We start from the raw sequence: 15,460 nt of genomic DNA, 5'->3' as shown, positions 1-15,460 counted from the left end.
AAAGGTGAAGTTGGTTAAAAATAAAGTTTATTAAAATGCTGCGATACTGACCCAGGAAGTATTTCATCTCATCCCCATAAATAAGTAGTTCTTACATGTTTACTTTTCCCATATAGTTTAAGTATGACAGTCTTGAAGAATAATGAAACTATAAATTACATATCCAAGATTTATAATTAAAAAGATGTATACCATTAATAACAAAGGCTCGGGGAGACAGCCTGAGAGTCCCAGTACAACATTGTCCCTGAGTCGAAGGATAAGACCCTCGCAGGTGTAATTAATAACATTAATTATGGCTGTGCTCCATTCCGGCAGGCCAAGGCTCTGGTACTGTGTATGCTTCCTCACTGGACGGCCCTTATGCATTAAACAGAACAGGGCCGCAATTAATTTGATCAATTACACCTGTGTTTAGTCAGCAAGGACATGTCAAAATAGCTGCCAAGGAGGGGGTCAGGGTAGAACTCTATGATGGCGGATGATAACGCTGAGGTACAACACAATGAGACAGAGACCAGAAGGGACAAAGAGCTACTTTTTTGACCCTCCCCTGACCCCTGAGACTTTCACCCCTCTACCCGAGCCCCCTCAAGGGCTTCACCTCCCCTGATCCCGACTTCACCCGCTGGCCCTCGTAAATATAGTGAGTGCAAAGGGCAGCAGCAGGTGTTCTGTCTAGGGAGACTGTCGGAGCCTAATTGAACACAGGACAAATCAATACCCAGAGATCACGTCTAGACCGGGCAGACAGCAACATTCACGCTAAATGGATTCATTCTTCTACAATACTTTTCAAGCCTGGCAGTACCCAAAGCACTTTTCAATGTCCTCTCATTCACTCTCACTCCTCGCTCTCTCTCTCTCTCTCTCTCTCTCACACACACACACACACACACACACACGCAACGCTGCCATGCTACCTACTCATCAGGGGCAATTTTGGGGGTTCAGTGTCTCACTGATGGACACTTGGTGACGACACGATGGCTACTAGATGGCCACTCTACCGCTGAGCCACACCACCATAAAAAAAAGGCTAGTATTAGCATGCTAACACCAAACGGCGAGTTACTCAAGAATGCCTACAAGGCATCTCTTGCATTGTCAACCTTGTCAACGGTGTGACGTGATTCTTTTTGGGCATCTCGCGAAACTGTGGGGCAGATCAGAAGCTTTGTGTGGTCGTGTGGAAAAGGACCTTCTTTGTAATAAATCCATATTTGAAAATGAGCGGCCCAAGCATGAGGGTCTGAAAAAGCAAAGACACAAAAGCAAATAAACAAAAAACAAAAACCAACAAAATATCACCCTGCCGGCCTCCGGTTGAGGAATGTGTGGCTTCAGAGTCCAACACCAAGAATCCAGTTGCCAGGTCCTTATTCGGCTTTGATTAGAGCAAACACTCAAATGTTCTTTTTCCTAACAGAACAATGAACTTCCATAGTTCATGAGTGTCGTATCAAATCACATGTAAAAATCATTTTTCAGTGCAATAAGCAGAGGAATTCATAGCAATCCTAATTTACGTAGGTATGCATGAATATTTGCATCTTTGAATGTCTTCATTCATAATCTTCTTTTCATTTCTGTCAATTCTTTTTAGTCTATCATCATGGCGCTCCGGCTTTGTAACATGTATAATGAAAATATAATTTTGAACAAATGTGTTTACTGATTTAGGACTTAATTAACTTAAATGGGAAGTTCTGCATATTGTTTGGAGATAATTGCATTTTTAAAGTGAAAGCAATTAAAATTTAACTTATTTTGTCGGGGTTGTGAAACAGCCGAGATTGGATGAGAAGAGTTCCACTTAGCGACATCATCCCCCAATTCTGGTATTTGCAAAAGTGAAGTGGGAAAAAAATGAGTTCTCAGTTCCCACGTCTTCAGCTCCTGATTGCTTGGAACAAATACAGCTCTCATGTAATTGCCTCTTCTGCTTGAGAGCCCATTTAGCTTTTCTGCAACATTTCATTGCGGGCCCAAAATCTTGCCGGTGCTTCACCATTCTTTGATGAAAATAGGGACACGTTTTGGAGGTCCATACAGCTTGATGTCGTGTACTTTACACAATGTACATAATGTAGAAGCACATGTTATGTTTATGTTCAGTATCGAATGTAACTCTCACAATAGTAATTAACTGCATTGACCTTATCCTGCAATAAAGCACAAAAGAAAAAGAAAAAAAAGGAAGAAATGGTCGATTTTTACATTTAACAAACAGTCAGACTGGTGGCTCGGGGGCGCCCTCTGCAGGCTGATAGTCTTAACTGCTCATCTCCCATGTGAGATGAAACCGCAAGTAGGCTACAGTGCCAGCAATGAGAAATGTTTTTTTTTGATGGTGATTATTTTTAGCTTGCAGGTAACGCTCCAACCATATGTCAAAGACAGAGAGAGACAGAGACCGCTCTTCACCCGATGCATCACCGCCATCAACAATGAGAGATTAAAGACTTCAAAGCAGTTCTTCAATTTACCACAAATACTCACAATTCAGCGAGTAATGAACAAAAAACAATATTCATATTCATGAGTTGGGGCATTGTTTTTGAAAAAGTCCTTCAACAATAAGTCACATTTTATAGTTCTACTGAATCGGGTTGAATGAAAAAAACAAAAATGCATGAAGACTCTGTGCCTGCACCCGGAACCGGGTCAGCAAGGCCTCTCGATACCAGAACAGCTACAGTATCTCTACTTCTGCAGGCTTTCACAGGAAACTGAAGCAGAGTCTGGACTGATAACAAGTGCTGTGTTATTTCTTAAAAATGCCAACTTGCCAATAATCTCTGGTGGTAGTGTATGATTGCAGCGCTCCACAATTGTAATCTGAAAGCTTCAGGGGTTTGGATAACTGGTCGGACAAATGAGGCATTCAAACAGTGGTACAATTTGTTTGTCCGCCATTTCAAGATGAAAATGATCCGTTTATCAAGTGAATAGTCTAGAAGATAACACCTAAAAGCACACGCTTCTTTTAAAAAATTATTTCAGGCGCATTATTCTGCTTTCTGTAACTCCGTAATTCTCAAACGCAGCACCCTTTAAACTAGAGCAAAGACAACAACTCAGATAAATGTGAGTCTTGTCACTGAGACCATCTGGAACCTTTCATGTGCATCTTGTTTTTGGTGCAACGACTGTGTTGCACCAATGTAACATACCATCCACCATAATAGAAGCAAAAAGAGCAAATGTGTTTCAAGACATGTGCACCTGTTTTTTTTCTTCACGATCTCTTCTCTCTTCGTGTTCTTGCCCTCTTCTCCCTCCAACGAATGAAATCCATCATGACGAGAGCGAGGCAGAGGACCCTCTCCAGGCAGCTGTAATTAAAAATCCCTTTCAGAGAAATACAATGCTAGGTTTCATAATTGAATGTCACTGTATGCTTCTATTTTGTTATTGTCTGTTGGACCTTATTGAGTTCATCTGGCTACAAGAATAAACAGTCATTCTTGTAGATGCCCGGGTTCCATTTTCGGAGCTACAAAAATTAAAATCCTCAGAAAAACAGGTGTTTTGTTTCCGGCTCTCTGTCGTGCTGAGCTGCAAAGCAGTTGCCATCACCAATATCACGGGGAGCCCATGTAACAGATGCAATGCTAGTGTGAAGTAAATTAGCCATTAGCACTGAAATACAATCACTGGCGTTCTCGGTCATTGGAGGGAAACCGGAGCAGGACGTGGCTGATTCACAACACAATCTCTCTCTGTGTCACCGCACAGCAGCTTACAGGAATGGATGCAGGTTAGAACCTGACTGATACTAGGATTCCGGATCTGATGCTGACGACATTATATATCCTAATATTTTGATCAATACAGTAAATAACACACTCCTGATTTTTTAAGTACTTTTATCTTGAAAAAACAAAAAGATCTGAAACCCTGTGTGGCTTTTGGTTGAGGGAACCGATGGCGATGTCAACTTCTAAGTGAGTCTACAAAATACATCAGAGCAACGCACGACCACGGTTCACCAAACACATTTCAAAAGATGACATTTCACCAGAAAGCCACTGCGTTTTGTGCTGGTGCATTTCTGGAGCACAGGTTTGGAGAGCACCCTCTGCTGGACCAATTAGGTCATCACATCATATCCAAATTATCCCAAGCATCTTTGGTCAGAGTACATATCAGCACAACCCGCTAGCCAGTAATAAACATGTTGTTGGCTGCTTTACTGTTCACACTCGGGTGGAGCATTTGTTTTATTTTGCTACACGAGCAGAAGTGCATTGTCTCCTGTTCTGGAGGGAACAACGACAACGACAACAACAACAACAACAACCTTTTCTGCATGTCTGAGGCCCGGAGAAGGTTGTTTTCCTCTTCCTTACGCTTGCACTAACCTAAACTACATGGTAACGATGGTAAAGAGTGATAAATGACACAAGCTCCATTACACAAAGCTCTCGTATCAGGGAATCAGCAGCTGTCCAGCTTCACAGAACCAGCCTCGCACTCCTCGCCTGTCAGTGTTCGCCCGCTGCACAATACGAGCCTACTGGTGCAAGTCTTACATTTTTAAAGGAAATGTAGGGAGGAAGCAGGAAACTGAGGGCTCAGGTCTGACGATACTTTAAACTCTTGTCCCAAATCCATCAATATTTAATGCACACAAGATCTTCAAACAAGTAGAATCAATTTAGAAGAATTCAACAGCTAAAAAACAACAACAACAACAACAACAAAAAAAACATGCAATTAAAATGTGGATGTACTTAACTCTGAAGAAATCATCAATGGTTTTATTGCTTTGACATTTTGATACATCCATTTGCTTACATGTACTGTGTGGGTGTGACTTTGTTCCCTTTGATTTTTTTTTTAAGTGAGTAGGTGTCAAAGTTTTCACACGCTACGAATTGTCACTTCCAATCTGTGGGACTGGCAGCTGAATTTACCACGGACTGCATTTACTGAATCATCGCTGAATCTTTGCTGAGATTCGGAGGGGGCGGATCTTTGTCATTTACCCTCATGAAATCCTGTGCAATCCATCACATCCGTTGCTCTCAAGGTTTCTTTTAAAATTGACTTTTCTTTTTTTCAAAAAAATAAACTGCAGTGTGGCAAGTTTAGTTTGACAGAGAAGCTCTTATCAGTCAGCACCAGCGATCAGCAAACGTTGCCAAATGTCAAAATATCACACCGTATTTGCCAAAATCCTCCTTGGAACACAGATTAAGGCCTGATAAGCAAAGGTTACAGCAGGACAGGTCAACGCTGACGGTGGGGAAGTGAAGAAATGAGCCGTTTCATCATCGACAGTCGAGCGTGGCCTCAGGAAACACTCCCCCACCATCATTCAGAGCCACCTAACCTTTACTTGATGTAGAACTTCCTGAAACAATGATCCCTCCGTCTGCGTGAATGATGGACGCCCCGTTACACCGCCGCCATTCACAACATGCAAACTACAGATAACGCAACTAACCTCCCTCCTTGAGGATTATGATGTTCTCAGTTTTTGTGGAGTCACCCCAGTTCTTTAGAAAATATGAATAATGCTTCTTAGTAAAACCAATTACTGTTCCAAAGCCTGCAGAAATCCACACCTCTCTCATAGTTGGAATAAATTAAAAAAAACAAAACAAAACAGAACATTATGGGCCTAAATATTGCCAGTGTAGCCTCCAGCTAATTCTTGGTGCTCCACTGAACTCCACCTCAAACTATTACAAGCAACATTTTAGGACTGGGTGACATGTTGCTTCAGTACGATGAAAAACAGGCACTGAAGTGTTGTTTGGAGGCAATCTCATCCATACACTGCCAACACACCGTTTCCTCCTCCAACTGTTAAATCTTGCAGGGGCTCGGCCATGAAGAAATTATTTACCTGCTTTAATAAGAAAACATTTTACTTGTGTTCCCCCCCCAATATTGATGTCTTTAGTGGGGTGCAAATGACTTTCTGGCTGAATGTGAAGGGATGTCGCACAGAAACTACAGTGTGATGCGATTGTATACTCCTGTTACAACTTCATAAGATTTGAGGGACAACTGCCTCCTACTCCGGTGCCTTTGCTCGGACCGACGATTTCTGAACACCGGTTGTGTTCCAACACTGCATGGTACGGTGGTGACACCTATACGGTATGAAAACCTGTCAAAAGTACTCAAAAGTGACTGCAGTAGATTCCAGTTGTCTCTCCAAGACCACATTTTGCCATAATAAACACACGAGGTAGGTTAATACAGGGTTGGTAGTAAAACCAGCATCGTCAAACCCCGAGCCTCCCTCGAGATCAACTTAACGCTTTTTAACAATTTCAATTTGGACCTTTGCATATTGTTCATTCCAAGGACTCCCAAGGTATTTGTACCCAGGGATATGCACATGAGTACTTCAAAAAAAAAAAAAAAAAAAATCAATGGCCCTCCTAACAAATAGGCCAAGTTCCAGCCAATCACGGGCGGAGTAGGACTGCAGGCAGATGTGTCCACTTCCTCCTGGGTCCCAGTAATAAGGTTCATTTAGCACCCAATATGTTGCCTAACTTGCAGAAATATGGATAAATGGTTGAAACGACTCCACGCCCATGGGTGGGTGCAGTACATCAGAGAGAATCCAGAATTTCAAAACTGTGCTTCCAGTTCCACGTGTGAGAGAGCTAGCTGAGCCACTGGTGGCACCAACGGGGCCACAGCTGCGCCGACACTCATCCAACTCACTCATGCTGCGCCTGAACCGATGTGCATCTTGCAGGTTGTTTTTCGGTGAAATATGAGACGCTTATGAGGCTGAATAAAGACCAAGAACTGTGAATAAACTATCCTGCTCATGAAAGGTTGACTTCATCTTTGTTCCTTTCACAGCAAAAATGAACTAAACATCTTATCAGCTGGTTGTCTGGAGGCAGAGGGCTAACAGTATTGAGATTTTCAGAGGTCACAAGGCTTAAAAGCTTTGGGAACAACAACTGGTTCATCCAAGTTTACATTCCCAAGGATTCCAGCCACAGGCTAACGAGTTTGCACCAATGTGTAGGTTGGTAGAAACCTGTATGCAGGCATTATTTTGACAGGAGGATCTTGCTGGTTGAGTACGACCAGTAACGGTGCCCTGTGGGAAAGCAGTGCCTCTGTGGTAAATCTGTCAATTCACAATAAGAGCAAAAGTTTGATTGTCTCCTGGAGCTTTAGTTTAGAGGATGCTTGTGCCCACCAAGAGAATTTCCTCTGGATGTTTCCTCCCTCTGCAAATACGTGCAGGTCAGGAGCAGAGACTAAAATCAGCCCACAGGAGGAAGCGTGAGTGTGTCTGGCCATCCGTCAGTCTGTATTAGCCCTGCGAGGGACTGCTGACCTGTCCACCGATATTCCCTGCAGCCCACCCACCGCTGCAACCTCAGCACACGCTGCACATGCAGTACAGGTGATGAATACAAAGATGCTGGTGATTTAGGTTTAAGCCACTAGATGGCACTAAAGAACCAACAACTACTCCGCCACGTTTGCTCTCCTCTGTTTAGGAACAAGGTAGGCCATCATTTTCTTGCCTCCAGCCTCTAAAAGAGTGGAGCTCAGTGAAACAAGGAGGAAATTGTCTTTGCAAAGAAGGCCAGTCATGCAATGCGGGAGTGGACTGCCAAGGCTAAGCCCATCTTTCACCATTTGGCAGCGAGATAACAGCATCCCCGCCAGGGTTGACAATAAAGGTATTCAGGAGGACTGAGGGGAGTGGTTCTCCCTCGAAGACCTGCTGAAACGGACTCACATCAGAAAGTTACTGAAGAAAATCAACCACGTCTCCAAGCAAATGCCAGATGAGATTAGATTCTGACATTTCAGTCAGTTTATCATGTGTGCACTTCTTAGCGTTTTGAATGAATTAATGTCCTACCTGACATGGGAAAAGGGCCAAAACAAAGGAGGACTGCACTTTCATATCAGTGCTTCTTTAACACTTGGGACAGACATTCAATTATTCACACACACACACACACAAAACATCCAGTTTCTGTAGTATACATGTTCAAGATTTCCACTTTTGCCTCATATGGTAAAGCCAAACAAGAAATTCACATTTAAACCCCAAAGTTGGTTTTATTTTGCCTATTCAGGTGGATAATTATTCATCAAATGTAACATAAGAGAGCACTCACACACACGCACACACACACACAAACTTACTTTATGGGTATGACAACAAACAACAGAAGACAGGACAGCAGGCTCCACAATATGAGAATATGAATAAGTCAGGAGTGTGTCTGTCAGTCAGTGGAGTAACCACTGAATCAGATATAAATTAAATAAAAACGCACACACACGTATGGTGGCATCGCAAGTGTACGACTGAGTCAAGGTGCAGGCTGAGGGTGAAGCCAATGTTCTCAGAAAACATGACGCTTAATATCGTGTAATAAATCCATTATACTCCATTAAAAATACAACGCGTCGTAGCACCAACATCAATATTTCACCTGACGACACATTTATTGCGAGCAGGGACCCCAGACCTACATTAGAATGTATAAAATCCCACAGCGGCTCATAGACGGGACTGCGGGTGAGTCCCGGCGAGAATTCCACCGCTGACACCAAATTAGACTTTGTAATACGTTGGGTTATGCATGGTAATCGAGTTGGTGTTGCATTGACTTATATAGAACAACGTGTCTTTAAATTGATTGTTTCAACATTTCCAGATATAGAATATGACTCATGTTCCTCTAAAATTTAAGCCACCATTGATTTTTTTTTTCTTCCTCCCTTTTACAAATGCGAGAGTAGGAAATAAATTGGAGCGAGGCCTCGAGGACCACAAGCAAGCAGATTGGACACGCGGGAGGCCCTCCCTGTTCATTTGTTGTTTGAATGCAAGAATACAGCGAAAGCAGCTCCAATCGATAATTTCACATCTGAATCAAATGACGAGACATAGCGTTCACACACAGAGTGATCCGCCTCCGCACTTCCCCTCAGTCCTGTCAGCATCTGGACGCTCACAGTTGTAGTTTTATGGCTGCAAATGCATGTTTCCTTTCATTCTGCAGGTTTTTAACGAAGGAGCTGAAATCACAGCGTTGGTTTTCTCCCACTGATTACTGGCAGCAGCGACACTCAGGAAAGAGACAACATTAGCTGGGTCAAAGGAACATTATGCACATTTAGTGCTCAGATTTTCTACGGTTGCACAGTCAGAGAGGCGCCTCCTTCATTCCTCCTCAGAACTCTCTGAATCCGATTCTGCACTCCACAGTTCAAGTGTGCTGCACTCCACTTGTGGAGCTCCTATCAGGTACTAGAAGTTACCCTCTAGTTCTCAGCATAGAAATCCTGTTAGATGGAATAAGAAGGTGAAGACTAAGTGAAAGACGAGACCCTCGTCTAATGTCGGTGGGCCCTCAGTCTAACATGTTAGCAGCTGCTGTGGGTCCACAAACCAGCGCAATCACAAGCGTATGGTACGTCACAGCAGGACAAAACTCTTCTTAGTTCATGTTAAAAACATTACTTCCTCTCTTTGCTGTATTCTGCACAGACTTGAATGTTCCTGCACCCTGCACTTCACCAGTTTTATCAGCGGAGGGCGCCTGTGCTCGGGAAAAACTAATAATGACGCTTTAAACTGAAACTGTCCTGCTTTCAGAAAATATATGTGTGTGTTAATTTTCCTCTTGTATGACAAACATTTCCTGCCAAGCATAACATTGGCATATGTGGCCTTCCAACCCCCCTAAACCACAGGATGCTGAAGTAAAGCTGACATCGTTCGAGTGCCCAGGTCACTCGTGCCTGGGTTCTGGTTCAGGAGGGGGGCTCTGACCTTTGGAATAATCAGCGACGATATTTTGTCAAAAATACACAAGGAAACATCTTCTCAACAGGCTCAAGCAAAACCTGTGGCAGGCCGGAGAAACGATACACGCACAACAAAGCACGCGGCTGCATTTACGAGGCAGGAGCGCCAAGGTGAGAAGGAGAGAGGCGCTGATGTCAGTAGAGAAGGAACGTGAAAGAGGAGGAAAACATCAGACTTTGGTGAAGTTGGAAAAATATGCACAGACTTTACTAGCAAAACACTTCCTCCTTCCAACGGCAGTTAGTCATATGACTCACGGACATTGCACACTGTCTGTGCAGCCAGGTGTGAGGCGCGTGTGCACTGTGCAGGGACCGGTGAATATTTCGTGCAACACAAATATAATATTCACCAACTTCCCCCACAAAAAACACTTCACACATCAGCGGTGTCCCGTTGGTCATCACAAACCTTAATTTGCATAATCTGAAGAATATTTGGGGGGAAATATATTTGTGTATATCAACTTAAATAGACCAGGCATGGACACAAAATAAAGCTTACATTATTACCATCAACGTCAGCCGCTGCAAACCTGCTGTTCTTACAGGATGCACCACATACATGCCTCGTCCACTCTGGGTTATAAAAATAGAGCCACGCAGCAGAATATTCTGGCTTTAACGCATTTGTTTTGCATGCTTGTTTGTCATTTCCTTTTCTGTGCTTTCATTATTTTTGTATTCTTTGGTTTTGAATAGTTGTGGGGATTCCTTAAGTGTTTTGGCCCTGTGGCGCAGGTGTTGTCAGCTAGCAGGTGCTAACCAGGGTGTCTGCAAAAGTCTGCATTTTAGATTAAAAATCTAAACTTTAGATTCACCAGATTTCAACGTGGATTACATTAGTTAACAGTCTTTTATTAATTGTGTTTGAGACCATTTTATTTTCAGTTTTTTTTTGCTTATTTCAGCCAGCGTTTCTGCTGAGCTGTCGCCGGGCAGAATAAATTATTGAGCATCCCGCCAACTCTGCCTCAGTTTCCGCACTCCCTTGTGAACTTGACGGAGTAAGATATCTTGATAGTTCCTGACTTGTTCCAAACCTAGGTGGCGCTGTCACAGAACCGCTCACACGACGACCTCACCTATCAATGGCGTTTCGCAGCATCTAAATACAGTGCTTTACCTTTCACCTTAGCTCATATGTAGAAAGGACAAACGTCGATTTTGTGAAACTTATTTTGAGAGTTTCAGCGGCATTAAAAAAAAAACAATCTGCTGTGTTCACTTACAGTAAGACATGCAAACCCCTTGATGGAGGTTCATTAATATCATAAAAGGTTAATAATGGGTAATGGAGCGTTCTACCACCTCATTTAGTTTCATCATCAACAAAGACTAGACAGCCGTTGTTAGCATGAAGGCCATGAGCAGACGAAACCTAAAATCAAGAGGGAGAGAGAGCCGGATACATGAGTTGGTGACCAGTAGTGTGCAGTCGTGTTTAGTCCTCCGTGAAGCAGCACACCAAAGGCAGGAAGGGCAGAAGTTTCTCACAGATACAACCCTGAACCATGTGGCAAATGACAGAAATGTGTCTCTCCGTCTCGACTCACTTGGTGTTGCATGCACAGCTTCTTGCTCAGAAGCAACTCGGGTCTAAGTGGCTTTGATAAAAAGCAACTTACAGCAGCCAAAAAAACGCATTTATTCTGAACTTTAGTACTCTAGTGATGCAGCTGTGTATTTAATCTTGCTACACGGTGCAACAGACACTTAACAGCTGCTAAATCATTTCAAAGGCTGCAAGGAACCATCCATCAGGAGAGGTGTAGCTGGACTACAGCATTTACTAACAACAACCAGCTCCTCTTCCCTTTATGTGGGAGAAACTCTAAAGACTCACAACAGCCATGTCTTTGCAGGGTGTTGTGTTGACTTTTGGTTCCCTCATCTGATGAGGTGGAGCTGCTGGAGTCGCTGGAGCCTCAGCAGGCAAACGGTATTTGACAGGAGGCAGGAGGAGCACAGGTGCCACTGATGGTCAAAGCCCAGTCCCACTCGGGCACGGCTGTGGTGCTGGTACTGGCTGGCTGTGACACACATAAGTAGAATGGACAAGAGTGTGTTTGTCACCCTGCAAAGACTAGTCAAAAATGACCGCTGTGGAAAACCTGGCGTTGCTGTGCTTACCTCGTGATTTCTGTCCCTGAGCGCAGGAGTTTGTATCCATCCGCCAATAAAACCCAAGAAAGACCAGTCACAAAAGCCCACTGGTGCTTCCCATTTAGATTATAGACAAAAGTTGTAATCTAAACAGGTAGTCAAACAATTTAGAAGTCGCATTCTCTGGCGCTGAGTAAAATATCTCGTTCCTCGTTGCCCAAACATCGCGAGATGTCGCCTCAGGCGGCGCAGCGCACCTGAGGAAATCACAGTTAGCTCACCTGGGGGTCTTCTCTTGCTGGACGGCACATTTACAAAATTACGGTTGGGTTCTTTTTCGGACAGCCTGAGAAAAAACTCCGTTACCAGCGCCCTCACCGTCACACCGGCAGTCTGTGGAAGATGAAGCCGCTCCAGTAGAGCCCGCAGCTGGGGCCCCTCCAGGCTGGTACTGACGTCACAAACCACTAACTAACACGTTACAAACCAATAACTAAGACGTTACAAACCAATAACTAAGTTAGGTAGCTTGAAATGACAATTCCTGTGCACCCCTTTGGTACGTTTTTTTTGGTGGTGTTGCGCTGCTAGCCGTTTAGCTAGGCTAACGTTAACTAGCTAGCGAGTGCGCTCATGTGAACGACTTTTTTGAAAAGCACTCGGTTTCCCTGCCTGCGTAACGTTTTTGATTAAATAATGGTTGTAAGTCAGTCGCTCATGCTCCGTAAATGTCAGTCTAACGGTGCAGTCATTGTCTTTACACAAGTGTGTATTTTCATCTAATTGTACCGTGCAATAGTTAGAAAGGTTTTTTTGTATTGGTATGATTGCATGTGTGTTTATGATATACATGTTTAAATATAGCAAGTATCATGAATATAATTTAGGATTCGCTAAGAGTATTCGGACAGTTTAGAGGGAATCGTTAAAATCTTAATGGATCCCAACCTTGCTGACAACAGCTAATTAAAAAAAAAACAAAACAAAACAACCCTTATCAGCTAACACATAAATCCGGTGTATCAAAGTCTGACTTCGGAGTTCCATCTTAAACGTCTTTCAAGCAGCGTGTGGCTGGAAGCACTCAGTGTCCCAGAACAAATCAGAGCTGCAAAACCTTGTAATGCATGAATGAAGGTTTAACACACAGTTGGTTATTGGCTTTTACGTGGTTTATATTAAGCCTTTTCAGCTCTGCCCTCTTGTTTTATTCAGCAAGGTGAGATGGATCCCCAACGAGTTGCAGGAATGTAGTGTGCCACACGGCCGCCAGGGGGCGGCGTGAAGCATTTTTTTCAGGTGAACAATCTGCGCTTCACTGTAGGAAGTGTGTGTGTGTGTGTGTGTGCGCGCGTGCGTGCGTGTGTGTGTATGTGTGAGCAAGACAAGCAGTCAAGTATACACAGGCAGGAGAAGTACATCAGCCTTGAATCATTCAACGCATAGAAACTAAAAGGCAACTAAAACGCGTTTAACGTGCTTCGGGTTGGGAAAAGTCCCGGCGAGCAGCCCCGGCGCGCTCTACCACGTCAGCCGCTGTTTTGTAGGCGGGATGGGATGAAGAAAGCAAGCTTTATGTGCAGCTTCTGTGGTCTCTGGAGCGGACAGTTCATTGCTACCTGAAGTATTAAGCAGGAGGTCGAGGGCGCAGCGGGGGGTGTTGGTGTCAACTTTGAGGAGGCTCCTGTGCGCCGGAGCTGCCGGTGGATGTTGCGCCATGGAGCTGAGGACCAGACTTCGAGCCATACTCATGATGTTGTTATGGATTTTTCAAGGTAAGCCACTTATTCTACCTCTAGTGGGGCTGTAACTGTTCTTGAAGCCCGTGACATTTAAATAAAAAGTGATATATTCCAAACGACATGCATAAGTCTGAATGTCAACACACCTTTAAAAAAAAAAACAACAAACTATGAAATACACCATCAACAGAGAATGCAGTTTCCCTTTTAACCAGCTCATTCTGCAGGAAAAGCTAATCTTTTAGACTCAGCCTTTAAGACTGTAAAGTGATGTACCTGTGTGACCTTTTAGAACAGGATGCATTAACATTTGCTTTAACTCTTCAGGCTGTGTAAATGTAGTCAGATTCACCCTCAAAAGGCTTATTTGAGGATTGAGAGGCTATTAGCTACTTCACATGCTATTTTTTTTTTGTTTAAAGAAGCTGAAGGGCCCTCTTCCTTTCATCCTCCAGCAAAAAAAAAAAAAAAAAAAAAAAAGCGAGAGAGAAAAATTCAAATGCAGGAACAAGCACGCTGACAATTCATGAAATATGTCTCTTTTTTTATTGCTGTGAATTCCACTGTGGCTTGTGTTTTTACCAGCGGTCCCCTTAAGCACAGCAGAGTACTCCTCATCTTAAGAGGGCATAATGTTGCTGCATGGTTGAATGCTCTGAAATGAATTTCAACGAAGTCAAATGTTGTTGCTTTTTGCTTTTCTTTTGATGGTTATTGTCCCCTGTGAGGTTAAAAATAACATAAAAGCTGGATTTTACCTGTTAGAGGAGGATGTCACTTAGAGACAGAAGTCCCAGCTGTCGTATACAGGGTGACTGACTTAATATGGTGGTCACATGGCATGCAAAATTGTACTGGTATGACACATGTGCAGGTCGGAAGCGATGGAGATGAGTTAAAACTTCATTGAGCCCACAATCATGGAACAGTATCTCAAAAGTAAAAGAAGGGAACCAAGGTGAGTGATAAGTAAATTCCAAATAAAAAAATATAGAATACATCCAATAAGGATACAGATATATTCCTGTAGCGCACACGCAGTGTTTAAAATGTGATTGCGCTCGTGTTTCTATTTCAAAATAATGATATAATATCAGATAATCTGATGGAATAATTCATAATTGACGCGTCTAATGGACTAATTCTGATCCTTGCTTCGCTTTTGGTTGAACACTAATGGGATTTTAATGAGAATATTTCGGGTTTATACTTCTCAGCCAAAACTGTGTCTATCTGAGTGCTTCTTTTTTTTTTTTTTTTTTACTTCGCACAACGTCAAACACTTGTGACGTGTGACAGCGTTTGAAATGATTAATGTTCTTATCAGCCTCTGTTGTGTATTATTGATGCTCCACTCAGAAAGCCCTGAAGGCTCCTCTAACTTAGCCAGTCGGCTCTCCATCAACATTTCTCGCCAAATGTTGGCGTTCCTCCAGCGCAGAAATCCCTCTTGCGTCTTTATGTTTGGGTCAGACTGGAGTTTCACTGTAGAGAAGTTGAGAAGACGGCAACAACTCTAGAAGTAATTTAGACAGTGAATATGCCGTCTTTTAACGCTTCGGCGCAGAGATCTGCATCCTTTGTTTCTGAATGAAACCAGGACGAAGGCAGCTCACTGGCCGATGTCTTCAGCCGCTTCCTGCTCTGATGATGGAGAGGAGGGATTTCTCACTTTGCATGATAGATCTCTTTTCACATTTCTGACAGCAGCTAAGCCTGCTTGACAGAAACTTTAGAATTAGCGAATCAAAAAAGAAGAAGAAAATAAAACCCCCGGCAGT

At 43.3% G+C, this 15,460-nt stretch overlaps 1 protein-coding gene and 1 long non-coding RNA gene across 4 annotated transcripts in view; one reads left to right on the top strand and one right to left on the bottom strand.

Annotated features, from left to right (window-relative positions):
• Positions 1-2,614: 2,614 nt before the first annotated feature.
• Positions 2,615-12,195, bottom strand: LOC147255055 (uncharacterized). The gene is made up of 3 exons (XR_015118215.1): positions 11,965-12,195; positions 11,678-11,864; positions 2,615-3,338 (listed from the first exon to the last, which is right to left on the bottom strand). It is a non-coding gene; the product is annotated as an uncharacterized LOC147255055 (long non-coding RNA).
• The window catches only part of esamb (endothelial cell adhesion molecule b), a 51,670-nt gene continuing 48,403 nt past the window's right edge, over positions 12,194-15,460 (top strand). The window contains exons 1-2 of one of the 3 annotated variants that reach the window (XM_086216695.1): positions 12,194-12,385; positions 13,563-13,712. In XM_086216695.1, coding sequence (XP_086072821.1) covers positions 13,655-13,712 — 58 coding nt within the window. In that variant the 5' untranslated portion in view covers positions 12,194-12,385; positions 13,563-13,654. Of the gene's footprint in view, positions 13,713-15,460 lie in introns of all 3 variants that reach the window. The other 2 variants (XM_086216694.1, XM_086216696.1) reach the window with 2 other exon arrangements.

The sequence above is a fragment of the Aulostomus chinensis genome, chromosome 10 (genome assembly GCF_037954235.1).
Source record: "Aulostomus chinensis isolate RoL2024-O1b breed Wild chromosome 10, RoL_Achi_v1.0, whole genome shotgun sequence".
In the NCBI taxonomy this organism is placed as follows: domain Eukaryota; kingdom Metazoa; phylum Chordata; class Actinopteri; order Syngnathiformes; family Aulostomidae; genus Aulostomus; species Aulostomus chinensis.
This window is presented reverse-complemented; position numbering and strand designations above follow the sequence as displayed.